Source organism: Elephas maximus, chromosome 8 (genome assembly GCF_024166365.1).
Source record: "Elephas maximus indicus isolate mEleMax1 chromosome 8, mEleMax1 primary haplotype, whole genome shotgun sequence".
NCBI lineage: Eukaryota > Metazoa > Chordata > Mammalia > Proboscidea > Elephantidae > Elephas > Elephas maximus.
Window position 1 is genome coordinate 94,818,783 of NC_064826.1, and position 25,910 is coordinate 94,844,692.

Genomic DNA, 25,910 nt, shown 5'->3' on the forward strand with positions numbered 1-25,910 from the left:
TTTCTGTTATTGATTTCTACTTTTGTGGCATTATGCTCAGAGAAGATGCTTTTTATTATTTCTATGTTTTAGATTCTGCTAAGGCTTGCTTTGTGGCCTAAAATGTGATCTATTCTGGAAAATGACCCATGTGCATTGGAGAAGAATGTATACTGTGCTGCTATTGGGTGGTGTGATCTGTGTATTAGTGGGAGGCACCACTAATTCTCAGACTCCTGTCGTTCACATCCCTGTAATTCAAATCAGTAAACAAAACATTAACTTCTTGGAAAATTTTAAGCCTTACTAGTGATGAATATATGCAAGTGAAAACAACTATTAGATACACTTTATATTGATTTAGCCAGGTTTGGTAGTAAACAGTGTTGACAGACATGTAGTGAAATAGACATAACATTTTATTGTGTTTTAGGTGAAGGTTTGCACAGCAAATTAATTTCCCATTCAACAATTTATACACAGCTTGTTCCATGACATCGGTTGTTATGACTGCAATGTGTCAGCACTCTTCCCATTTCCACCCCGCCTTCCCCCATTTCTGTCCCTCCAGTTTCCCTGCCCCTCCTTGCCTTCTCATCTTTGCTTTTGAAAAATGCTGCCTCTTTGTTCTTGTATAGTTAATGGTTCTAAGGAGCACATTCCTCACAGGTGTTATTGTTTATTTTATAGGCCAGTCTATCATTTGGCTGAGAGGTGACCTCTGGGAGGTGCTTCAGTTCCAGGTTAAAAGGGTGTCTTAGGGTGATAGTCTTGGGGGTTCCTCCTGTCTCTATCAGTCCAGTAAGCCTGGTCTTTTTTATGAATTTGAGTTTTGTTCTACATTTTTCTCCCCTTCTAATAGGACCTTCTGTTGTGTCCCTGGTCAAAGTGGTTGTTAGTGGTGGCCAGGCACTATGTAGTTCTTCTGGTCTCAGGCTAGACCAGAAGATGTGGTGTGGGCCATTAGTCCTGTGGGCTAATAGCTTTGGTTTCCTTCACTCTCCTTCGCTGTAGATGAGAAAAGACCAGTAGTTGTGTCTTATAAGGCTGCTCTCAAGCTTTTAAGACCCCAGATACTGCTCACCAAACTAGAATGTAGAACATTATCTTTATGAACTATGTTATGTCAATTGACTATGGTCCCTAGCCTTCAAGCCCAGTAATTCAGTCCCATGAGGTGTTTGGGTATGTCTAAGAAGTTTTCACAACTGTGCCCCCTATGTACTCTAATATATATATATGACCATATATGCAGCACATATAAATATGTATATACAAATGCCCACAACTATACCTGTATGTGCCCTCTCGTGTACTCCCATATGCCCTCCCACACCTATATAGCAGATGTATCTACCTATGCAACTACTCACAAATTTTTGGTTGCTGTTAGTGTTGTTACAGAATTGTGTGTGTATACCATTTACCATAGTTGTCTTTTATTCTCGTATACCTCTCTGTGTCTTCATTTACCTTGGTCACGTTGTACTGATTTCCCTCATATTGTGTATTGCTTTCCCTTCACCATATTTAATATGTGTCAACTATCTAGTAAGTGATTCTCCCTCCTTCCTCCTCCCTTTCCTAGTAACAATCAAAGAATTTTGCTTTCTGTATGGAAATCTATTCTTGACTTTTTATAAAAGTGGTATTGTACAATATTTGTCCTTTATGATTGACATATTTCACTCAGCATAATGTCTTCCATATTCATCCATGTTATATTTTGTGGGGTCTTCATTATTCTTTATAGTTGCATAGTATTCTGTTATATGTATGTACTACAGTTTGTTCATCCATCCACTGATGGGCACTTAGATTGTTTCCATCTTTTTGCTACTGTGAATAATGCTGCAATGAACATGGGTGTACATATGTCTATTCATGTTACTGCTCTTATTTCTCTGGGAAATGTCATATCATTTTCCATAGTGGTTACACCATTTTAAATTCCCACCAGCAGTGTATAAAAGTTCTAATCTTCCCACAACCGCATCAGTGTTTGTTGTTTTTTTCATCAGTGCCATTCTTGCAGGGGTGAGATGGTATCTCATTGTAGTTTTGATTTGCATCTCTCTAATGGCTAATGGCACCACTCGCCTGTCATTTTTTTTGTACTGTAGCTGCATGAGTGTTGCTGTGATACTGAAAGCTATGCCACCAGTGTTTCAAATGCCAGCAGGATCACCCGTGGTGGACAGGTTTCAGCGGAGCTTCCAGACGAAGACAGACTAAGAAGGACATGGTGGTCGACTTCTGAAAAAAAATCGGCCAGCAAAAACCTTATGAATAGCAGTGAAACATTGTCTTGATGTGTTTTTAATTTCTTCTACTACCCAATAGTTATTAAGTTATTTAAGTGTTATTCAGTTTCCATGTATTTATTTTTTTTCCTTCTTCTTCCTGTTATTGATTTCTGGTTTAATAACGTTATGATCAAGGAAGGTGCTTTGTATCATTTCAGTGTTTTTGAATTTCTTGAGGCTTGCTTTGTAGCCTAAAATATGGTCTGTTCTGGAGAACAAACCATGTGTGCTGGAGAAGGATGTGTACCATGCTGCTGTTAGGTGGTGTGTTCTGTATGTCTATGAGTGAAGTTGGTTGACTGTATTGTTTAGATCTTCTGAATCTTTGTTGAGTTTCTTTCTAGTAGTTCTGTCCATCATTGAAAGTGGTGTGTTAAAGTCTTCTGCTATTGTAGAAATGTCTATTTCTGTTTTCAGTTCTATATGAGTTTATTTTATGTTTTGGAGCTCTTTCACTGAGTGCATAAATATTTATTATGGTTATGTCCTCCTGGTGGATTGACCCTTTAATCATTATATAATGCCCTTCTTTTTGATTTGAAGTCTGTTTTATCAGGGATTATTATTGCCACTCCTGATCTCTTCTGGTTACTATATATTTTTTCCATCGTTTTATTTTTAACCCATTTAATGTCTTTGTGTCTCATGTAGGCAGTAAATTGTTGGGTCATGTTTTTTTATCCACTCTGCCACTCTCTGTCTTAAACCATTTATATTCAGTGTGATTATTGGTAGGTATGAATTTACTGCTACCATTTTGTTATGCTTTTTTTGTGGTGGTAATGATTTATTTGTTCTCATTAATTTTCTGTGCTGAGTTCTTTTTATTTATGGATTTTCTTTTTGTTGTTGGTTTTGTGTTTACTGAGTCTATTGGATTTTCTTCTTCATTTTGGTGAGTAGATTTATTTTTTTGTCATTACTCTGAAATTTACCTTTATCTTCCTAAGTATAAAATATTCTGTTTATATAGCCTCCATATGGAAGTTCTGTAACTACACCATTTATTCCCCGTTTTTGTTTTGAAGTTGTCGTCATTTACATATTGATATCTCTGGTTCCCTACTTTCAGTTTTGCAGATTTATTTTACTTTTGAGAATTCTTTTCTTGGGTTGCTATCTGGGTGATGATGTCGTGTGTCTTGCTCTTAGGTTGTTGTCTAATGTCGTTGGTTCTCTGTCTAAAGGCTTCCTTTAATATTTCTTGTAAGGTTGGTTTGGTTTTTACAAATTCCCTTAATCTTGTTTTTTCTGGGAATGTCCTAGTTTCGCCATTGTGTTTGAAAGACAATTTTTGTGACTACGTGATTCTTAGTAGGCAGTTCTTTGCTTTCATAGTTTTATGCATGTCATCCTACTGTCTTCTAGCCTGCATTGTTTCTGCCGAGAAATTAGAACTTAGTTTTATTGGTGCCCATAAAGGTGATACTTTATTTTTTATGAGCTACTTTCAGAATTCTTTCTTCATTTTTGGTTTTGGAAAATTTGATTATGATATATCTTGATGTCTTTCTTTTGAGATCTTATCCCGTATGTGGTTTGTTGAATTTTTGGATTGAAACCTTCTCGTCGTTCATATTAGGGAAGTTTTCTATCAATAAATCTTCAATAATTCTGTGTTTTTTTCCCTTTCTTCCTCTTTTCATATTCCAATTATTTGTAATATTTTCCTCTTGAGAGTGTCCCACATAACTAGGCTTTTTTCATTTTTCTTTGTTCTTTTTTTCTGATTGCTCCTCAAACAGGTTGGTATTGAAGGATTTGTCCTCTATTTCACTGATTCTTTCTTCCATTGATTCAATTCTACTTCTGTGTCTCTTCCAGTGAGTTATCTATCTCTGATATTTTACTGTTACTCTTCTGATTTCTAGTTGTTGATTTTATATGGTTTCTAATTGTCTCTTTTTTCATTTTGTTTTGTTTTGTTTTCTTGAATTTTTCTAGAGTTTTGTCTGTATTTTCCCTGATTTCTTTGAGGACCCTATATATAAGTCTTTTTAATTCCTTATCAGATAGTTCTATTACCATTTCTTCTTCAGGAAGGTTTTCTACCCCTTTATTTTACTCACTTGTTAGAGCCATCTTATCCTGTTTTTTCATAATTTGTTATTGTCTACTGTCTCCCAGGCTTTAAGGTGTTACTTTATTTACATATTTATTTATTGTTTGTATGTTTGTTTGTTTTGTCCCGATGTTTTGTTTTGTTTTAATATGTTAGGATGAGTGAGGTGGGCATGTTCTGCTGATTGCTCATCTGGTGGCACAGGAGTGCTTTCCACCTATCTCTGTCTCTGGGTGAGTGGGGCACTGGTGGGCAGGGAGAGTGCATGTTGCTGTTCATCAGGTGTGCCAGTCAGCTGAGGGTGGCCAGGGCAGGGGCAGGCTGCCACCTGTCCTCAGTCCAGTGGCACAGGAGCACTCCTTCCTGCTTGCTAAATGGGTGGGGTGGTGGGCAGGGGTGTGTCAGGTGACTGGGTGGCAGAAGTGCTCTCTGCCACTCACCATGTAGGTAGGGGATTAGGGGAGTATGGCAGGTGACTGAGAGTGCAGGGTACTCACTCTACCACTTGCCAGGTGTGTGGGGTGGCAGACGAGGTGGTGTATGGCAGATGACCAGGGGCGCAGTGCTCTCTGTTGCTCACCAGGTGGGTGGGGAACATGTAGATGGTATGCAGGGTGACTGGGAGCATCAGGCACTCAGTTCTTCTCACTGGGTGGCTGGGGTGATGGGCAGGGGGTGATGTGGCTGGTAACTGCGAGAGCAGCACTCTCTGCCAGTCATCAAGTGAGAAGGATGACAGGTGGGGGGATGTGGCGGGTGATCAGGAGTGCAGGGTGCTCAGTGCTGCCTGCCAGGTGGGTGGAGTGACAGGTGGAGGATGTGGTGGGTGACTGGGAGAGTGGTGCTTTCTGCTGGCCACCAGGTGGGAAGGGGAACATGTTGGGGGATATGACAGGTGACCAACAGCGTGGGAATGCTTACTACCACTCACTGAGTTGGCAGTGTGGGGGATGGTAGTGGACAGGACAGATGGGGGAGAGGAGGGGCTCATTCTGTGGTTCCTAGATGGGTAGGGTGGTAGTGATGGGGGGGTGTTCATGCCACTAATCACCAGGAGGATGGGGGAGGAAGAGTGTGCTCCTCTGATCATCAGGCATGGGTGCCTGGGGAATTCTTGTTGGCTGCAGCCAGCAATTTCAACCTGGCCCTGACCAAGTCTGAGGAGGGTGGGGCTGCCCATAGTCTGGTCAGGTGGGGGACCTCCTGCTGACACTTTATGGATTACTCTGCGTGTACTACCCACCCTAATTGTCAGGGGCCTGCCTCTACTGAGTACCATATTTTTATGCAAATAAAATGTACCTTCTATGTTTGTTTGCCAACAGCTTCCTCCCCCCTCAAGGTATTCTAATAAGAATGCTATGCTAATTTTTTTACAGAACATGTAAAAAACAATCAGCATAGAGGTGCTTATGAAATTACCTTGTGGGGAGGGAGCGGTTGCTAAACAAATGTAGAAGTCGCGTGTTATTTATGTAAAAGTATGGTAGTCCTGTCTCTGAATCCTGGCTCCCTCCCTGCTCTGTGCATGCCAGGATACCTGGAGCTCTTGCCCTCCTTCTTTTACTTCTTCCTGAGGTCTGATTTTTGTTCTGTTCACCTTGCTTCACTCCAGGTATGTCTACATAGTTCTCTGTCTCCTATTGGGGATTCCGTGAAGTTTCCTTCCTGTGCTGCTCACCCGGGATTGTTGCTGGCTTTGTGTCAAGACGGCCATGCTGTGCTGGGCTGGCTGGCAAGGCACTTCCACTCAACTCTCCTCGTAATAGTTTCTTTTGTTCAGTTTCTTTTCCCAGTTGGTGTTAGATCTAATTCTTTCTCCTACCATTTGATGCTCAGGGTTCCAAGATTGTCCTCTGTATCTGTTTCACTTGGTTTCTGTAGAGGGACAGCATGGTGTGTTGGACTAAGCCGCCATCTTAGGCCGTCTGCTCCCCTATTTCTGATATAGTGTTTATGGAGAATTCTCCAGGAAAATGTGGGTCATAAAACTAATCCTACACTTGACATTGTTAATCTAAGTTAATGCACCGTAAGTAATAAACTGAAATCCATTTAGTACCTTGATATTTATATTTATAATGATGAGATACTGAAAACAGCTTTAACGCCAATAGTTGGTCAGATTGAGGTTCAAATCCCGTATCAAGCATATGTTTAACTAGCTCTTTGTCCTTAGGCAAATTCTAGAACTATCTGAACATTGGTTTCTTTAATCTGTACAATGGTGAACTAGACCAGACCCCAGGAACTGGTCCTGCTTTGAAGGTGTTGGGAGTGGCCATTCAGGTTCGTTCTAAGGCTGTTGCTTTCATTTTTTTTTTTTTTAATTAACCAGCAAACAAATGGTACAGAGGAGGTACATGAGATTAAGAAAGTGAGTGAACCTGGCTTCCCAATGCCTTCCTCATGAAGGCATGTCTGGAGTTAGGTGGAAAATGCAATCTGTACAGAATGAGGAATCTGCCAGCTCAGAGGTGCTCATGCTCAGAACGAGAGGCTTACTGCCTTTCACATGGGGAGGCTGGGAGAAGGGCCACATCAGAACATCTGAGGAGCTGTTACACATGAAATTTCTATCTACATTTCAGGTACATTCTTTCCTAGACTAATTTTTACTGCACAGTCTGGCCTTCAGTGGATCTGGCTGTGGCCTACTACAAATGACTTAGTGAAGCACAATAAATACTGAATGTATATAATATTTTCTTCAATAAAACATATCCAAATTATATTTTTACACAAAGTAACAGAAAATTGCATTGCTTGCTTTGTCTCAATGAACTTGATCACATATTGCACCTCTCTTGGGTGACTTCATCATTTTAAATTTTCAGGTTTTAGTGTTGTTTAGTTATCTATACCATCTGCAAGGCCAACGCAGCAACAACCATCAAGAACACAGAGGCACTATACCATATTTAAAAAAACTCCGTTATACATGTGACCCCATTTAGAAACTACTTTTCAAAGGAATGCATGTTCCTGAGGACACCCTTTATATACCGTTTTAAGGTTCTTATGGAGACTGATTGACATCACGTCCATAACGTGCAGGATGTGGTACCTGTCACATGGCAGGCATCCAAGAATTGGTAGCTGTTGTAACTATTATGCTTCAACAATAAGATGCCATTGATTGTAAGGTGGTGTAGCATAATTTTATGGACCAATTAGAAAAAAGCAGCTTCAATTAACCTTTACCATAGTATTTTATAGTATTTTTAATCACTTAAAATTGTTATTTTATAAATACTAAAGAGCTCTTTTAGATTTACTTAGACATAAACTTTTATCATCATTCATTACTCTTATGCCTGAATAATAAGAAAAAAAGTAAGCAGAATCACTTGGTTAAAGTATTCCTGAAACCTCTTCACATTTAGTTTGATTCTCTTAAATCACTTTTCAGCTGAAGGTCATTGCTATCCATGTTTTCCCATGTAGTGTTGTTTTGTGTACCATAAAGAGCATTGTTGCTGCAGCATTTCTTCAGAATTTTTTCTGGACTTCTGATACCCATTCTGAGAAATTTTCCTTTTAGACTAAACCCAAAGCCTCGTTTTTTCCTTAGTTGAATCACAGTTGCTAGACGTTAAGCTGCTCCTGTCCAAAGTAAGCAGGATATTTTAGGAAAATTGATGCTTACTGCCCTAGCAGTAGTCTTGTATGATACATTAATTAATCAAACCACATCTATTTCAGAGATTTGGTGATTTCTCCTGACTTCAGTTGTATTGCTTGGCATAGGATAGTAATCTATATGAATGTATCACAGTAACAGAACATAACACAGTTTGATCTACTTGTGGGTATCTTCTTGTCTTACATCCCAGAAAACACTTAGCTTTTGCCTTGCCAAAAAAAAAAAAAAAAGGAATTGCTGTCATTCTTCAATCATGAATGTAAAATCACTGATTTCAAATTTATACTTCTAACTGCTCTGTTTATATGACTATCTGCGCACACAACTTTTTTGTTTAATGTTGAGCCATAGTGTAATCTTTAAAGATATTTTAAATAGTAATTAAATTCAACAGGGGAGTATGAATGTTACACATGAGTAAAATGAAGTGACATAATATGAATGGCTAGGACAAAGGCAATGACAACTGTAGCATGACTGGCACCTGGCTGCCACAGGTGTTAGATGCCACTGAGTATAAGACATAACCCTATTTCAGAGATGTTAAAATGTGAAAAAAGAAGTATATATTAGAATCGAGGTAGTACAATTGTAAGCTCTGAGTAAAAGCATTATAGTCTTTTGCTTGTTCGTTTTTTTTTTTTTTTATTAAGGGGGAATTTGTGAATGGTTTGAATTGGGGGCAGGGAGTTAAAGAGAAAGATGACGGCTTGGCTTTGCATCTTGGAGCAGACATCCTTGACCAGAAGCAATTTTCTTATAAATAGGAAAAATATTACCAACTGTTGCTTTTTGCACAGAAAGACACACACGTGCGTGTGTGCGCACACACATGCACACACACACACACACACACAAAAACCCAAAAAACTGCGAGATGTAATGATGGTTGTGTCTTTATTGCTATTATTTTAATCTGGTAGATTGTGTAACATTATGTGGTCTAAGTTTAGATCTCACTTATGTGTAGTTTATATGAACTATGGGGACACAGACTTCTTCCACCTCAGTAAATAAAAATCTGTTGATGAAATTACTGATACTCTTAGGAACATACTTCATTTTCCATAGTTAGGGTGGTAAAACTTCCCACCTTCCTGTGAAATAAAATCTAATGTCTATGGTTTAACAGCAATGGTTACTTGCAGGGATTACCAAAAAAAAAAAAAGACCTGAACCCTAACTCACATGCATACTTGTGCTTGGTTCTACAATAGAAAATGCTGACAGATATAATCGATTTGTTTCGCATAGTGCTAAAATAAACCAAAACAATATAGTTCATCTTTGCACAAAGCTGGTGGGGGAGGTACCTTATTGTCTAGACAAGTATGAAGACCTTTCTGTCTTGAAAAACTTTTATTATTTTACAGATAATCCTCAATGTTATCTGAAGAAGGAGGCTGGGGGTTAAAATAAAATAATTCCTGAAGCAGTTTACCTGTACCTCTCTCTAAATGTATTTCATTTTCTACACTATTATATTTTTTAATATATTCTTGTACTATCAGTTGAATGTAAGCTCTTTGAGGGTAGGATCCATATCTGATTAACCTGTTTCCGTGAGTGCTCTTTTAATAACTTCACAGTATTGAGTGTAATGTCTTGTACCAGTTGAGTCTAAATATTTTTTTAAATAAATCAATGACTACATGGACTCAAACTAGTGCTTTCTTTAATGTACAGACATTTGCAATTAGGACCAATGTAAGTATAGACAAGCTATTCCATAAATAGTTACTTTATTATTCAGCTTTAAGATTTGTGCTGTTATACCATCATGTTAGCTTGAGTAATGTGAAAAATGATACTAATATTGGATAATGTACAGCTCAGTCATTGCAGACACCATTCGATGTACTTTTTCTCCAGAGTTGAACTGTATTTGAAAGAAAATAAAATAGAAATATAGCATGTGCACCTTCCTGTAGCTGTTTCATATCTATTGGTGGCCCCAACCAAGAAAGAAGTAGGTAGCCACATCTTAAAAGAGTGAAGCTTCTGGGTGGTCTTGAAAATCCGAACTAATTAAAGGGAGGAGAGAGAAACAGAAAGAAAAGGATCCTGTACAGCTTTATACTTAAATCAGTGGTTTCATGTATTTTGGGACTTTTTTCCTGAGTTTGGTCATTCCTTGCTCTTTGAGTTTGCTAAGACCAAGCATTGTCAGAGGAGGAGTTGATGCCTTCAGTTCACTCGTGTGGTTCTTCTTGTCCTAGGCCTCCATAAAGTTTTCCCTGGACTCAATTAGATATGTGGGTACATGGAGAGTCTGTGACCCCATGTGTCCTGTGAGTTGATAGTATGAATGGCTGTTCCAATAGTGAGTCCCTGAAATGAGCATCTATAATCCACACTCAGCAAAGTCTGGCCATTGTTAGGTTTTCTGGGGCCATTGCTCAAGGCCATTTCTGGATGTCAGTTCGGTGGACTCTTCTAAAAAGTTTGTACTTAACTAGCCTGGCAGAAATAATTATCCTTCTTGATTATGCAGTAAAATTTTATTTAATCATATGCAGATTATTTACTTGGATAAAAAAGCTGATTTAAATTTTGGTTCTGTGAGTATGTTAACTGTAACCGTAAATATTCTGGGGTGGGGAGGGAATCATACAGTATTTTCTAAAGTCCAGTATAGTAAAATGATCCCAAACAGAACTGATGACAATAGATTGAAAGATGTTGTTGTTGTTGTTAGGTGCTGCCAAGTCAGTTCCGACTTATAGCGACTCTATGCACAACAGAACAAAACACTGCCTGGTCCTGCACCATCCTCACAATCGTTGTTATGCTTGATTGAGCCCATTGTTGCAGCCACTGTGTCAGTCCACCTCGTTGAGGGTCTTCCTCTTTTCAGCTGACCCTGTACTCTGCCAAGCATGATGTCCTTCTCCAGGGACTGATCCCTCCTGACAACATGTCCAAAGTATGTAAGACGCAATCTTGCCATCCTTGCTTCTAAGGAGCATTCTGGTTGTACTTCTTCCAAGACAGACTTATTCCTTCTTCTGGCAGTCCATGGTATATTCAATATTCTTCACCAACACCACAATTCAAAGGCGTCAACTCTTCTTCCGTCTTCCTTATTCATTGTCCAGCTTTCATGTGCATGTGATGCGATTGAAAATCCCATGGCTTGGGTCAGGTGCACCTTAGTCTTCAAGGTGACATCTTTGCTCTTCAACACTTTGGAGAGGTCCTTAGCAGCAGATTTGCCCAGTACAACGCGTCTTTTGATTTCTTGACTGCTGCTTCTATGGCTGTTGATTGTGGATCCAAGTAAAATGAAATCCTTGACTTCAACCTTTTCTCCATTTATCATGATGTTGCTCATTGGTCCAGTTGTGAGGATTTTCGTTTTCTTTATGTTGAGGTGTAATCCATACTGAAGGCTGTGGTCTTTGAAGATACACATGATGAAATGGGAAAGAAGTGCTGTATAGAGCCATGCAGACCTGGATCCCATTATAGTTCCACTCTTAATGGCTGTATGAGTTAGGGTGAAATACCTTACCTTCTAGAGCCTCAGTGGGAAGTTATAATACCTACCTCATAGGGAGTGGTGAGAATTAATGGAAATAATATCTATAAAATCCTTAGCACACAATAATATGTCCTAAATAGTTTTTACTTTTGTTACTGTTGCTGCTATTATTTCTACTGAACTAGCACAGAAAAGATAAACTTCTAGATCTAACTCTTGCAAGTAGAAAGTATAGCATGGAATTAAGTACCTACTATTGCTAAGTATTGACCACTTGTCTGTCTGTTATACTGTGGTGGTTCTCATGTTGCTTTGATGCTGGAAGCTATGTCACTGGTATTTCAAATACCAACAGAGTCACCATGGTGAACAAGTTTCAGTGGAGCTTCCAGTCAATGACAAACTAGGAAGAAAGGCCTGGAGATCTACTTGCCAAAAGTAGCCCATAAAAACTCTGTAGATCATAACAGAATATTGTCTGGTGTCGTACTGGAAGATGTGGCCTTAGGTTGGAAGACACTCAAAATACACAGTGGCTGCAACAATGGACTTGAGCATACCAACGATTATGAAGGCGGCATAGTACAGGGCAACGTTTTCGTTCTGTTGTACATGAGTTCGCCATGAGTCAAAAACAACTCTATAGCAACTAACAGCAACAGTGTTGCCAAATGTGTCTCATTAATTCTTAACAAGCACCTGACAAGGGCGATATTCTGGTATTTTACTGATGAGAAAACCTAGACCCACGGAGCTGAAGTAATTTTCCCAGAGACGACTTCTGAGGGAAGGTACCACAGTTCAGCCTAGGTCTTCTGACTTCTAACGCAACACACTTTTCACAGGCCCATGCTGCCTCTTATGTGGAAATGTATAAGCAAGTGTAAGTCACATTGTGAGATGGTAGTAAGTGAAGGATCAGTGTTGCAGGTTAGGCCAGGTAGCTAATGATTCCAGGGCAAAAAGCAGCCTCACACTCAGGGCTCATGTTGCTGAGCCCCCATTGTCCCCTGATCTTGACCTAATGATTTTTCACTATCTTGTTAGCTTTCTAGGACCTCTGAGGCCTCCAAAGAAATTATTTTTATATTTTGTCCAGTTTTCCTGGGGAACTTGGGATAATTGGTCCAAATTACCTAGTATACCATTACTAGAAGCAGCGTTCCCTGGAATCTTCATTGTCAACTTGATTTTCCAGTCTTAATTCTTTTGTGCAAGTTGCTTGTGAATAGTACTCTATGAAGGCAGCTTAGCATCCGTCTGTCAAAAGGTTTTAGATTTCTGTTTAATAGGGGTGACCGGAAGCTTTTGCCTGAAGCAGACTTCAATGCTTAGTTAAGGTGATTGCTTCTGTGGGGCATCGTTAATGGTTTTGTGTGTGTGTGTGTGTGTTTTACCATTGTGGCCATCTAGGTTCAAGTTTCATCATAATTCAGGTAATTTACTTTATGATCATTTGTCTAAAGCATTGGGGTCAGAGTGGGAGTACAGGTTAAATGTAAATCTTGTGGCAAAACAGAACCTAAAAAAATAAAGGGATCAGAATAGGATGGTTTGAAGCAAGGTACATTCTTGTGCTGTCTGTACTGCAGCTAAACTCTGTGAAGACAGTTTAGCATCTGTTTGTCAAAGAGGTTTTAAATTTCCATTTAATAGGAAGCACCGTGCTACATTTTTCTCAAAGCAGTGCTCATAACCCTGGCACCATGGTCTACTTTTGAATGAAACCTCAATTAGATTTTTACAACTTTTGAGTTATGACAATGAAATAAAGAACATTGAAAGCTTAACAAATCAGTTTAATACAAAATTAAAAGGGAAAATTTGGGGAGCAAGAGTGTTTTAGTTTGCTTTTACAATCTAGTAGATATCATCTCTACTGATTCAGCCAGATAACATAGAGAAGTCAGTGGTTTACATGTGGAATTTTCTTCATTTTATTAGTGATGAGTTGAAAAAATTAGAGCTGATTTTTCTCCAATGCTTTATTTTATAAAAACTGCTTAATATAATTTTAAACTTTTATTGAGGTGCCGTATAGACCTTACAACTTGGTTTCATTTTATTCTAGGGTCAAAGAGCTATTTTGTTTTATTTAAGGTAAATAGCTCAACATTTTGTGTGACAGGAGCACTCACTGATTACAATCTATGCTTTGGAAATAATCTGAACCTAGATAAATCCTGAAAGTTATTGTATTTTCTAAAGCACATAATTTTCAACTAATGTCCTGCTGCCACCAAATTTTTATTTGTACCTGTGTTTATAATGAATCTTCATATGATTATTTTTAGCTTATCTTGGTTAAGTAAAATACAATGCAATTGTTGTTGTTAGGTGCCGTTGAGCAGATTTCGTGTTTACAATATAATAATAAAAATAAGGCTGTGTGGATCAATCATAAATACTGAAGATTTTTTATTGTGAACCCTTTACTTAATTTCAAGAGGAAATTTCTCTTTGATTCAGTTACTTTTAAGATAAATGAATATGATGTAAAGGTTGTTTTGCCTTCAAATATCTAATGCAAGACAGGCCATTTCTGAGAACCTTCTCTCAAACGATACGTGGGCTCTGGCCATACAATCTCCATTTGTTCTTTTAGACAGACTTTCTTTTCTGCTTTGTCTCTTTCCCTCAGAGTTAACTGTGTGCACATTTGGTAATAAACGCTACCATGACATTCTGTGGTTTTCCATATACCACTGTATTTAAGGATGTGGTAGTGTTTCTATTATAAACGTAAGTTTGCAGGGGTTTATAATTTATTTGAAAAAATGTTTAAGGATGTTACTTTGCACGTTGAATTTCAATGGTGTATTTGTACTTTCTGATTTTGAGGGAAAAAAAAGTAGAATGGAGTACATTCTTATTCCACAGTAAATTCCACTTAGGATTTCAGAGTGTGTTACCACCATGTGAGATTGGCATGGCAAATGGTGTTATTCCCATTTCATGGAAACTTCATCTGTACCCTAAAAGGCTAAGCGAGTTTTCTAGGGTGACAGAGTAAAGGGGCAGTTGAGACGAATGGGGTTAAGTAGAACCCAGAAGCCTAGCGGCAGCTATATTCAACTCAGCTGTTTTAGTTCACAGGTGGCCTGGGGATACTCTTCTAGTTTAGCTTTTTTCTTTGGTCACTTTGGCTCATACTGTTGCTGGCTGGAAACCCCAGGTTCTGCTCGGTGTGACTTGTTACAGCCAATAAACAAGAGGCTGAGGTGGGAGAGAAGAAAGGCACCTTTATTTTGTTGCACAAGGAATGGAGTAATTGGGGCTGCGGCCTCCAAGTCTGCCCCAAGGCAGACTGGGGAGATGGGCTTTTTACAGCAAGCAGACAAGGAAATGCAAATTAATAATGAATAATCAAGATTGACCTTCACGCAGGCTCTCAGGGCTTGGGGATGACTAAGCATTTCCTTTAGACAAAAGTTTGATTCTCCTGGATGAAGAAAGAGGTTGATTTTCTTCCATTAGCATGTTAAGTCTCTACCCAGAGGTGGGGTGCTTATACGTATTTTGCACTTAATGAGCTAAGAGGTCACTTAAAATGCCAAGATGGTGTAGAAAACCTGCTAAAACTTATTGAGGCCATCTGTGGCTATTCTGTGGCTATCTTGTCAAGGACAATTTCAGAACAGTGTATGGCCTATTTTGCTTGATGTATGAGGATAAACCAGAGCAGGTGTCTCTTAAAAGCATTGGGCTCTGAAGCTGCCTGCCTCAATACCTTAGGAAATTAACAGTACAAAAAACTTGGCCAAACTTTCTGCTGTTTCTTATAAGCCACTTGCTTGGTACAGACATTTAGACATATAGACCAGTGGAGACTAGTGAGGCAGAGATCAGAAATTCAGCCATAGCCATCTCTGGAAGGCAAAAACCATGGCTTAGTTTAATTCACTCAGAAGGTAGACCAGACTAGGGGAGGCCAGGGCCTCAGATCTAAAGAAGTGGCACACCAGGTATCACACCGGGTACACAGAGGCATCTGGAACCAGCACGGAGTGGTAGGAGCCTTCTTATAGGCAGGCGAAACATACCAACCAAGAACTGGGCTGCAGCTGTGTTGGTGGATGCATGCAGAAGAACTTGGCTCCAGAGAAGTTAGTCAGCAGGCAGCAGGGCCACAGCCACTAGAGCTGGGTCCTTGAGGGGAACTGGCAGGAGCAAGGCAGTCCAGTCCATCAAGGATGAGGCAGAGGCTTACGTAGAAAAACTAAGACAAAAACGAAGTCATGGGGTAGAGCCTAGATCTTAGGAACAAAGGAAAAGGCCAGTTATCGCTACTAGATTAGACAAAATAAGTACCAAAGACAAAACAAAAAATACCTACAAAAAATCACCAAAATACAGTAAATAATTTTCAATAATGACAAGGACCATGAAGAAGGTAAAATTGGAGTAATTCATACATTTTGATTGACTGATTGATTTATCTCTGTACCTTAACACCTGGTGTTGTTTTGTAGAACTCATAGATGGATGAATAAGGAATTTTGAGAGGCTATGGATGTCAGAGAGTTTTTTTTTTTTTTTGTGGATGTCAGAACTAAAATCATTTCTCACTGAAGAGCCCATGCTTAGTAGTTTTCTCCCAGACATTTCTTAGCACTGTTTTCCCACAATTTAGGTTTTAATTCACTTTCACAATAAGAAGAGATAAAATTATTAGTACAAATGCCATTTAGCATGAGAGGATAAAGGTTGGGTATGTGCATGTGGGATGCGTGTGTGTGTAATGTGTGTATTTAGTTGTTAAAATTGAACATTTGGTTTATCAACTTAAGGGCTATAACTAAAGGCGATGGACTCAAACACCCAAAGAGTAGTTGAAATAGCTTAACTTGAAGGTATTTCTCACACTTGAGAGCCTGCATTTCCAAAGAGCTTGGCTTTCCATTTCACCGGGTGAGTTTTTTGACCACTGTTTGATCGTGTTTGATCAATGAATGATCACATTACATTTCTGTTTAACTCATTCAAAGGTTTCCCTTTTGTGTCATAAACATTTCTTTTTATTATTATATTTGAATTTATGTAGCAATTCAGACCCTCCAAAAAAATAACTCTGTATTTCAGTAGCACTCTTTCTGTAGTATTGGCATCATGCCTCATAAAAAGAAATAGCTGTGCCAAATACCAAAACATGACATGGTTTTTTACTTGATCTGGAGGTTGGCAGTTGGAAAGGAAATTCTGTCGTACTTTTGTATTAACTAAATGCCATATCTACTTCAATTATCTAACATGCTACTGTAACTTACTTTAAGAATACAACTAGTTTGCTTAGATGAATAGTCTATAAAATAGTAGGAACTGTTTTAATGTTGAAATGAGCATGGACCACACAAATGCCAAGTTGTGTTCAAAGGTCTTCCCATTTTATTCTCTGGAGATTTTCATCAATGGGTTTAAAAGCAAGTTGGGAAAATATCCTCTTCAATGAGATTTGAGTTACTGTTTTGTCTTAAATTCTCTCTTCCTATTATTGATGAAACACAAAGTCAGTTTTAGATATTTCTCTAGATGTTTTAGAGTAGTATAGAGATGTCTTTGTAGTAACCAGTGGCTTGTATTCTTTAGCGGTTTGGGCAAGGAGGCAGCTTTTACAATCTTTGATGTCTCTTGAAAGGATTTTCAAGATCACTTTAAAATCACTAATTTGTTTCCTAATTTGCCTGATGGCAACTCTAATGGGTCAGTCAAGTAAAAAATCCCAGTTAACCAATCATGGTAATCAGTGGGAAGCTCTGTAGTGTATGCATAGAGAGTCTGCACTTTGGCCTAAAGAACCAGTTGTATAAGTCTAGAATGGAGAAGGTGAGTATGGAAAAGGCTTGGGGTCCTTTGTAAGCTCCTATATAAGTTTGTTGTGAATCCAGAGTGTGGTGCAGCTGCCAAGAGAGTGGAGGTGCCTGGAGGCCCCACTGGCCGGTCGAATTCCCAGAAAATGAGCGGCAGAGCTGTGTCCTGCCCTACACTGTCAGCCCCAGCCTGATGCATTGGGTTCAATTTGGGGTTCTCTATTTTTTTTTTTTTTTTTCTACTTAGCCGTATAAATTTTTAAGTGTTTAAAATTGGAGTTCATTCAAAAAAGAGTGGTTAGGATGGAGAGAAAACTTGAAACCATGTTTATATAAGGAAGAGCTGGAAGAACTGGGGATGTTTATTCTGGAGAAAAGGGTACAGAATTTCTGTCTTCACAGATATAAAGGGCTGTCATGGAGAAGAGAGGTTAGATTTATTCTGTATGGCTCTGGAGGGTAGAATGAGGACCGATGGGGCAGATGTTGTCTCAGTATAGAAATAGCTTTCTGCTGGTTACACATGTCCTTAAAAAGAGTGAACTGCCTCAAAAAATAGTAGTTTTGGATCTTGAAGACAGTTATGCCTAGGCAGATAGCTGCTATTGTATAAAGGATCCTGGAGTTAATCCCAGAAGACTGGACTAAAGATCTCCAAAGTTCTCTCAACTCTTTAAGATCCTGGTCTATAACTCACCATCTTTCTGCCCAGCAAACACATCTTGACCACCCTCTGTTTACCAAGCACAGTGCTGGGGTGCGAAGAACTCCGGGCACTCTGATGGGGAGCCACGCATGGAAACAGAGACGATAGCTCAGTAAGGCGCTAGGTGCACCAAGTCAAGGAGCCGTGAAGAGAACCCACGGGTGTGATTCCCAGGATGGCAGTGCCTGAGATGGGCTAGGCTACTCTGCAATATTCTCTGCGAATAAAATCACTTAACGTCTTCCTTTATAATTTCACTTTGATTGTCATGCCCACAGTGCTCTAGGTCTTACCAGTCTATGTGTTCAAATGTAGTCATATTGACAATAAAAACTCAGATTGCACTGATGCTTGCTTTCCCACTGTACTGCTGTAGGACCTTCGGACTCCATAAAAACCTTACCCAGCTATCTCTGCAACCCCCTTGGGGTGCCTAATCGAAGCTCATAAGCTGACTGTCTTGTTCTCCCATGCCCCTGCTTGTGCTAGTATTGGTATCTGAACGTACCTGATGATGGTGCCTCCCATGCCAGTCCTGCTGGTGCTGATGCCCTTTGTGATAATGCTGAGGTCTCCACTGAGCATTCATGTTCCCAGATTTGTTCCTTGATGGTACCAAACAGATAGTGCACTTTTTGAGGTCTTCATGCAGCACATCCACACTTCCCAACAGAGGTGGGGTAAATGGTCTACTTCCTCACATTGTGTCCCTTTTTGTCACCTGGTCAATGAAGCAGGACTAGGCAGGCCCTTGTGTCTCACAAAATCACTCTTAAAATAAGTTCCTTCAGCCTCTGCCTGCAACCCCAAGGGATCAGGCTGTGGGAGCAGTAGCTGAGACACCAGGACTTTCTCTCGAATCCAGTTTCCCCCCAAAGTATGCAAAGGTCCTCTCTGTCCTGGCCACTTCTCCTTCAGCAGAAAGATATGGCAAAACAAACTAGCATCCTGGCAGCTTCACATACCAGATCATCAAATATACCCACACCCGAGATTATTATTACTTTGACTAATTACTCTGTGGCTGGCACAGATCTAAACACTTTTCATATATCATCTCATTCAGTCACTGGAACCCATGGAGGTACAGACTATTAACATCCTCAGTTTGTAGATGAGGATGACGCTTATAAGAATTAAGTAACTTGCTCAAGGTCAAACAGCTGACAGACCTAGAATTCAAAACCAGGCTGTTCTGGAATATTCCAGATACCAAACTCTCAACAACTACCCAACACGAGCATAAACACTCAATCTATATAACTTGGTTAACAGTAAAGTACCTACTCTTTTCTTTATCACCCGTCTTAGTTATCTAGTGCTGTTATAACAGAAATACCACAAGTGGATGGCTTTACAAAGAGAAAATTTTTTCTCTCACAGTCAAGAGGCTATAAGTCTGAATTCAGGGTGCCAACTCCAGGAGAAGGCTTCTTCTCTGTGTCGACTCTAGGGGCAAGTCCTTGTCATCAATCTTCTTAGGTAGAGGAGCTTTTCAGTGCAGGGATGCTAGGTCCAAAGGACGTGCTCTTTTCCTGGCGCTGGTTTCTTGGTGGTATGAGGTCCCTCCTGTCTCTCTGCTCACTTCTCTGTTTTATACCTGAAAAGGGATTGGCTTAAGATACAACCTAATTTAGTAGATTGAGTCCTGGCTCATTAACATGACTCCCACTAATCCCATCTCATTAATATCATAGAGATAGGATTTACAACACACAGGAAAGTCACATCAGATAACAAAATGGTGGACAACCACACTATACAGGGAATCATGGCAAAGCAAATTCATACATATATTTTTTGGGGACACAGTTTAATCCATGACATCATCTTTGCCTAAATTCAAAATTGACTTTTGCATCCAGGGCTGGGAAGAAACAGTGGATGCTGCTATTTCCCACCTATTGAAGACCTGCCTATCAAAGAGTTCAAAGGAGCAGGCTTTGAACCTCAGCAGCCAGCTGAACATACCCAAAGATACAAGCCGACTGAAGAAACATATCACCTTGCTCTGCGATAGATTAGCCAAAGGTGGACGCCTCTGCTTAAGCACTGATGCCGCCGTCCCACACACCATGGTCATGCCAGGTAAGTACAATTGTGCTTTCCCCAAATTAAAGGAATGTGCCTGTGGTTGTATTTGGAGTTTAAATTTCATATGAACATGATGATAGCCAAGAAAATTGCTTTCACGTTTTTCCTCAGCTATCCCAGGGTAACCACTTAGGTAAATATTCCTGGGGTATTTGCTTACTAGACATTTCTTGAATGGTATGTCCTTTTTCTTCCCTCTGCTTTTAAATATATGATCCATTTTGTTTTGCTTCTAACCCATAAAAAGCGGATTAAAGAATAAAATTATTTTTAAGGAAAAGTTTTACTAAATGTGATCTTGCGATACCATATTTCATACTACAAGCAGCAAATGTAATCCAGATCAGCCCTCTCCCTTCTCCTGTGTGCTTGGACTGTAGTCACCAGAATAAGGGGAAAGAGACAAAGGAAAAGACTGGGGACCAGGAGATGTGAGAAGGCACCCATGGGCCAGGGTGTGAGATATCCAGCTTGTCCCCCAGTGGACTGTCTGTCCATGATGACCATGGCATCCTGGTCAGCCCACCCCACAGTCCGAGAGGCTGTACTTGGGCCTCTTAGAGGTGGCAGCCCCATGTTGCGCTTCCCTCTTCCTAGCCTCTTTTTTTATGGCAGCGGTAAGGCACATAAAGGAAATTATTGTATTAAATGACCCAGCTGTAGCAGCTATTTCTTCCTAAAGCAAGGCCCCTAGTATGAGAAGTGGTGCGGTTTTCTCTTCCTCCTTCTCACATGCCTTTTGTGAGTCCCACATGCGGTTGCTCCTGCTATTGCTTCCTTTTTCCCTCACTCAGCATTCCTAGAAGTAAAAAGGAACGCAAGCAAAAATCTTAAAAAGATAAACATGGAGACAGCATAGCATAATGCAATAAGCACAGGCTCTGGAGTCAGACGGACCAGGCTTTGATCCTGCCTCAATCACTTAGTGCTGATGTGACCCTGGATATGTTACTTAGCTTTCCAGAGACTTGTTTCTTCCTTCAGAAAGTGGGATAATAATTGCCTACCCTTGTTGCTGGGACTTTCTGTGTTCGTAAAGCACCTAGCTCAATGCTTGAAACAGGAACACCTTAAAAAATTAAATCCAAACCCAAACCCACTGCCCTCGAGTACATTCCGACTCATAGCGGCCCTATAGGACAGAGTAGAGCTGCCCCATAGAGTTTCCAAGGACCATCGGGTGGATTCAAACTGCTGACCTCTTGGTTAGCAGCTGTAGCACTTAACCGCTACGCCACCAGGGTTTCCTCAAAAATTAAAGCTATAATTATTACCATTGTTATGAATATATGTATAATTCAGGTTGTAAATGTGGGGGTGGGAAAACAGCTGATTTGAAGGTCTTAGGATTCTATGTTCTATGATTCTATATTCTATGACAGCAACAATGGGCTCAAGCATAACAACGATTGTGAGGATGGTGCAGGACCAGGCAGCGTTGGCGTTCTGTTAGACGTAGAGTCACTATGAGTAAGAACCGACTCAACGGCACTTAACAACAAAAGCAACATGATTTGAATTATCTTTTTACTGTAATTGTTATTGTAAAAGAGTATTTCTAATTTGGCATTTCAGAATAGAAACAGACCCGACATGGTTTGACTTTATTTAGGCCCTCTACATCTTGCCCTTGTAACGTCCTCCTAACTGGTCCTATGACCTCTTCTGTTCATTGTTATAGGATTATTTTCCTAGAAATAAATATTTAGGATTAATAAGGGAGTAAATGAAAAATATTCACTGTAATTGGCATTCAGCACATGGCTCTCCCTCCCTGCCTGCCAACGGGAAAAACAAGGGATACTTGAGGAAGGAGGGCAATATGTAAAAAAGGAAATTTAGGAACAGATGGCATTGGCTCACCGATTGGCAGGTACCTCTGTCAATTCAGGCTTCAACAGCCCTGGGTTCTCTTCCCCAGGTCCCTGTCTGAGCCTCTTGGGGAATAGCCATTGGAAGTCCAGTGGCAATGCTTTGAGAGACTTGGACTCCTAGAGGGAACAGATATCCTTTAGTCACATTTATGGATATGGACCTTTAGTCATTTATGAAAATAACTAGATTTGCAAGCAACTTGAGGGCTGTGTCCATATCTAGCATACGGAACGCTTTAGCCCTCAATGCAAATTTTTTGAATGTGAGGAAAGAAGGGGCAGAGGAAGAAAGGAAGAAAAGAAGAAGGAAGGAAAATGTGTTCACAAACCAGGAGTCTATAAGCAAGGGTTGTGCCACTCATTTCTGTGATACCTGAGTTCATTCCACTGGGGAGATTGAAGCTATGTGTATTTGTATGTCACTGTCAGCCATAACCCCTTGCTTTTACTTACTGAAGACTCTCAGACTTTGTGATCAAGTGACTCTCCCTCTCACTTGCCCTGGTCTAATCATGACTGTGTGTGTGTGTGTTAAATCAGTGTTCTTCGTTATTAACATGCTCAATTACTGCCTATAACACTTTTCCTCCCTTGAACTCAAATGGTTCACATACTATATCCCTTTCTGAACATAGCACATTTTTGAGGCACAAAGAGACATGTAGAATTATCGCTGTTTTACAAATAGAAAACGGAGGCAGAAAAAGCTAAAGAAATATCTTATATGGTTACAGGAAGGGTTAGGTCTAAAATCCAAATCTCCTAGCCCACTGTGCTTCCCACTAGACCATACAGACCACAATGGTACAAATACTTTTCTAGCTAGACCCTCCTCCTGTGGAAGTTATTCTTGATCTGGCCATCTTTTCACTGAAATTGGTCTAACGGTGTGGGAGGAGAAGGGCAGAAATAGCTTCATGCAGTCTCTCTTCTTTGCTGTGAGGATTGTCTTAAAGATTTATCCCATGTTTATGTTGTACTTAATTTTTATTAGCTATATAGGTGAAATAATAGCATTATCACAGAGATAATTGGAAATACTGTGAGTTATTTCTGCTTCAGACAAGCAATTGTGCAATTTACATTAGTTTAGCTATAATAGTTGACTCAGAACATGTGAAGATAAAGTGGCATATTAGAAGGGAGTGGATTACTGAACATACAAGCATAGGAGCATTTTTCACAGACATGATCTTTTTTAAGGAACTGGACAGGAACTTAGAAATCATCTGGTTTACCTCCCTCATATAACAGCTGAGGTAACTAAGGCCTCGGAAGGTGAAGTGACTTAGTGGTTGATATTAAAAAGCAGGAGTGTGTATAATTTTACTATGTTCCCTATTAAATTGCAGATGGATAAACATCTCAGAATAAAAACCTCTTGGTCTTTTCTAGCCTTGGGACTTTACAAGCCCAGTACCTTGGATGTGTCCTTCCTTTGCTCTAATCTACTAAAGGCCACGATGACAACATCCTCTCTGGTGTCCAGAGTCTGAAAATTTTTCCCACTGGGAATTACCTTATGAGCTTCTTTGCCTAACATTTCGCCCACTTGCCTTTATCAGCCTCCAGACTCTGTCAGGTTTTAGCCTAACCTTTTCTGGTGAATTCTTTTTATTCCAGAGCCGTCAGACTTGGATTTCTCTTATCTGCAGCTCTGGTGTTCACATCTTCCTGCTGAAGGATATTGCTTGGAAGAGCTAGCTTGGCCGCCCTTTATCAGTTGTATGATAAAGGGCAATTTTCTTAGCTTCTCTACTTCTCGATTTTCTCAATTTGTAAAGTGGGAATAATAATGGTACTTTATCAGAGAGTTGTGGTAGAAATTAGAGTAGTACATGTGAAATGCATAGCCTGGCCTATAGCAAATTCTCAATAAATGTGAGGTTCCATTAATCCCAAAGGTATTTGGAGAACTTGACAAAAGGATTCTAGAATTCAATTACAGGAGAAACATAAGATCAGACGGGATAATTTTTAAAAAGATGTAAAATTTGCCTTTTCAGAACATTTATTATAAAGTAACGGTAAATGGCAATGTTACAATTATAGGAAGAGAGATTGATGCACCAAAATAGAAAGTTCAGAATTGATTAAAATATGGAAGGCTTGAAGAGAATTTGTATCCAGAAACGACTACTCAAAGCTGGGACCACCATTTTATTATAGATAGTAGGAAGACCAAAAGTTTGCTTGAAAAATAAGTAAAATTAAAATTAATAGTACATTTATTTTACATTTGTTAAAATTTAGGTTATAAAATAGCTGCAATTACATGCTAATTCTTGGAGACAACAAAAAAGTATTGAGTGGGTTTTTTTTGTTTGTTTTTCTTTTGTTTTGTTTTTGGCTTGATGCACACTCAGATTTGCCCTTTACAAAGAGGGCCCTTTTTAAGAAAAAATATTCCAAGGCACTATCAGATTTATAGAAACCCTGATGGCATAGTGGTTAAGAGCTACGGCTGCTAACGAAAAGGTCGGCAGTTCGAATCCACCAGGCACTCTTTGGAAACTCTATGGAGCAGTTCAGTGCCATTCCATAGGGTCGCTAAGAGTTAGAATCCACTCCGTGGCAACCGGTTTATTCTGTTTACAAAGGACCTCTCTTAATCCTTTGATATTCAAATCGTTTTCTTCAGAAACATCTATCATGTCATCACTCTTCTCAGTTTTCTTCTCTTCATTGTTGACGGGACTGGCTGCCAGGTTTTCACTGGCCTAGCATGTGGCCGGAGCAGTTCTCCAATAGCACTGCCACTGGATTAAATCTTGCATTCCTTGCAAGAGTTGTAGTTACCCACTGTGGCCAATTTACGCTGTATTTGCAACAATTTCCGATGGTCAGTGGGAGATTAACCAATAAAGAAGTTGGTAGCAGGCAGGAATTGACCTCCCATTAAATGAAGAATGATATTTGATTGAGACTAATTTTATATATGGTCAATTAGCTTATGAGTGAATATCTTTGTGTTATGACTTTTGCTTTTCTATAACATTTCATGACCATAGCGACTGGGAATTAAAACTTCTGTAAGTGGGGGAACCTCCACCCTCATTTTGTATGTAAGAATTTAGATAGAATGTGCTAACCCTAATTCTGACCTCATGTGCTAATGTGGCATTTCAAAGTAATGGGGAGAGGACAAGATGTATTAGTTAAAAAATGGTGCTGGGAACTGGCCAATCATTTGAGGGAAAAAATAATTTGATTACCTAGCTCATACCATATGCCTCAATAAATTTCAGATGAATAAGAGGTTTAAATGTAAAAAAAAAAAAAAAAAATCACAAACACAGGCGGAAATAAAAGTGAATACATACATATGAAAGTAGGATAGACCTTTCTAAATAAGTGAGCAAAGCCAGAAAACATAAAGGAGATGACTGAGCTTCAGCTATGTACTTATCAAAATCTGGTCCACAAGGCTATAAATGAAAGCATTGAATTAATGGTATTTATCACTGGGCAGTGGAGCTATAGGTGATGTCCAAGTCTGCTCCTACTTTTTCTCTTCCATATATTTTCTATAAATAGCATATATAACTTTTGTAAAATGGACTGTGACTAGAAAATACCAATGAGAAAGCCACTATAATTCTGTCAGAAATTATGGTAAGGGGAAAACAAAGGCCAATTTCATAAATCAGGAAAATGAATGGCTTTTCTTTTTCTCAAAAGGAAGTAAGTTATTGACAGCCATTGACCATGTGTTTGTGGGACTTGTTTGCATTTCAATTCTGATAAACTAACCCAAATCCTTCACAGAATTCTTTGCGTAAATGTGTACAACGTGTTTATGGATTCTGTCTCCTTCCCATCTCCTCATGGGTAACTGGCTAAATCATGGAGTTGTTGATTTCTGAGTAATTTTTTTTTTTTTTTAACCTTATAACAAAGGACTTCATAATTGCTAAATCTGGTAAGCATTTTATGTAAAACCCACTGGGCC

The 25,910-nt window shown here is 39.5% G+C and overlaps 1 protein-coding gene across 2 annotated transcripts in view; it reads left to right on the plus strand.

Annotated features, from left to right (window-relative positions):
• BBS9 (Bardet-Biedl syndrome 9) overlaps window positions 1-25,910 on the plus strand; it is a 511,186-nt gene that overhangs the window by 406,983 nt on the left and 78,293 nt on the right. For both annotated transcript variants that reach the window (XM_049894336.1, XM_049894337.1), the window contains one exon: window positions 19,856-20,078. In XM_049894336.1, coding sequence (XP_049750293.1) covers window positions 19,856-20,078 — 223 coding nt within the window. The remainder of the gene's footprint in view (window positions 1-19,855; window positions 20,079-25,910) is intronic.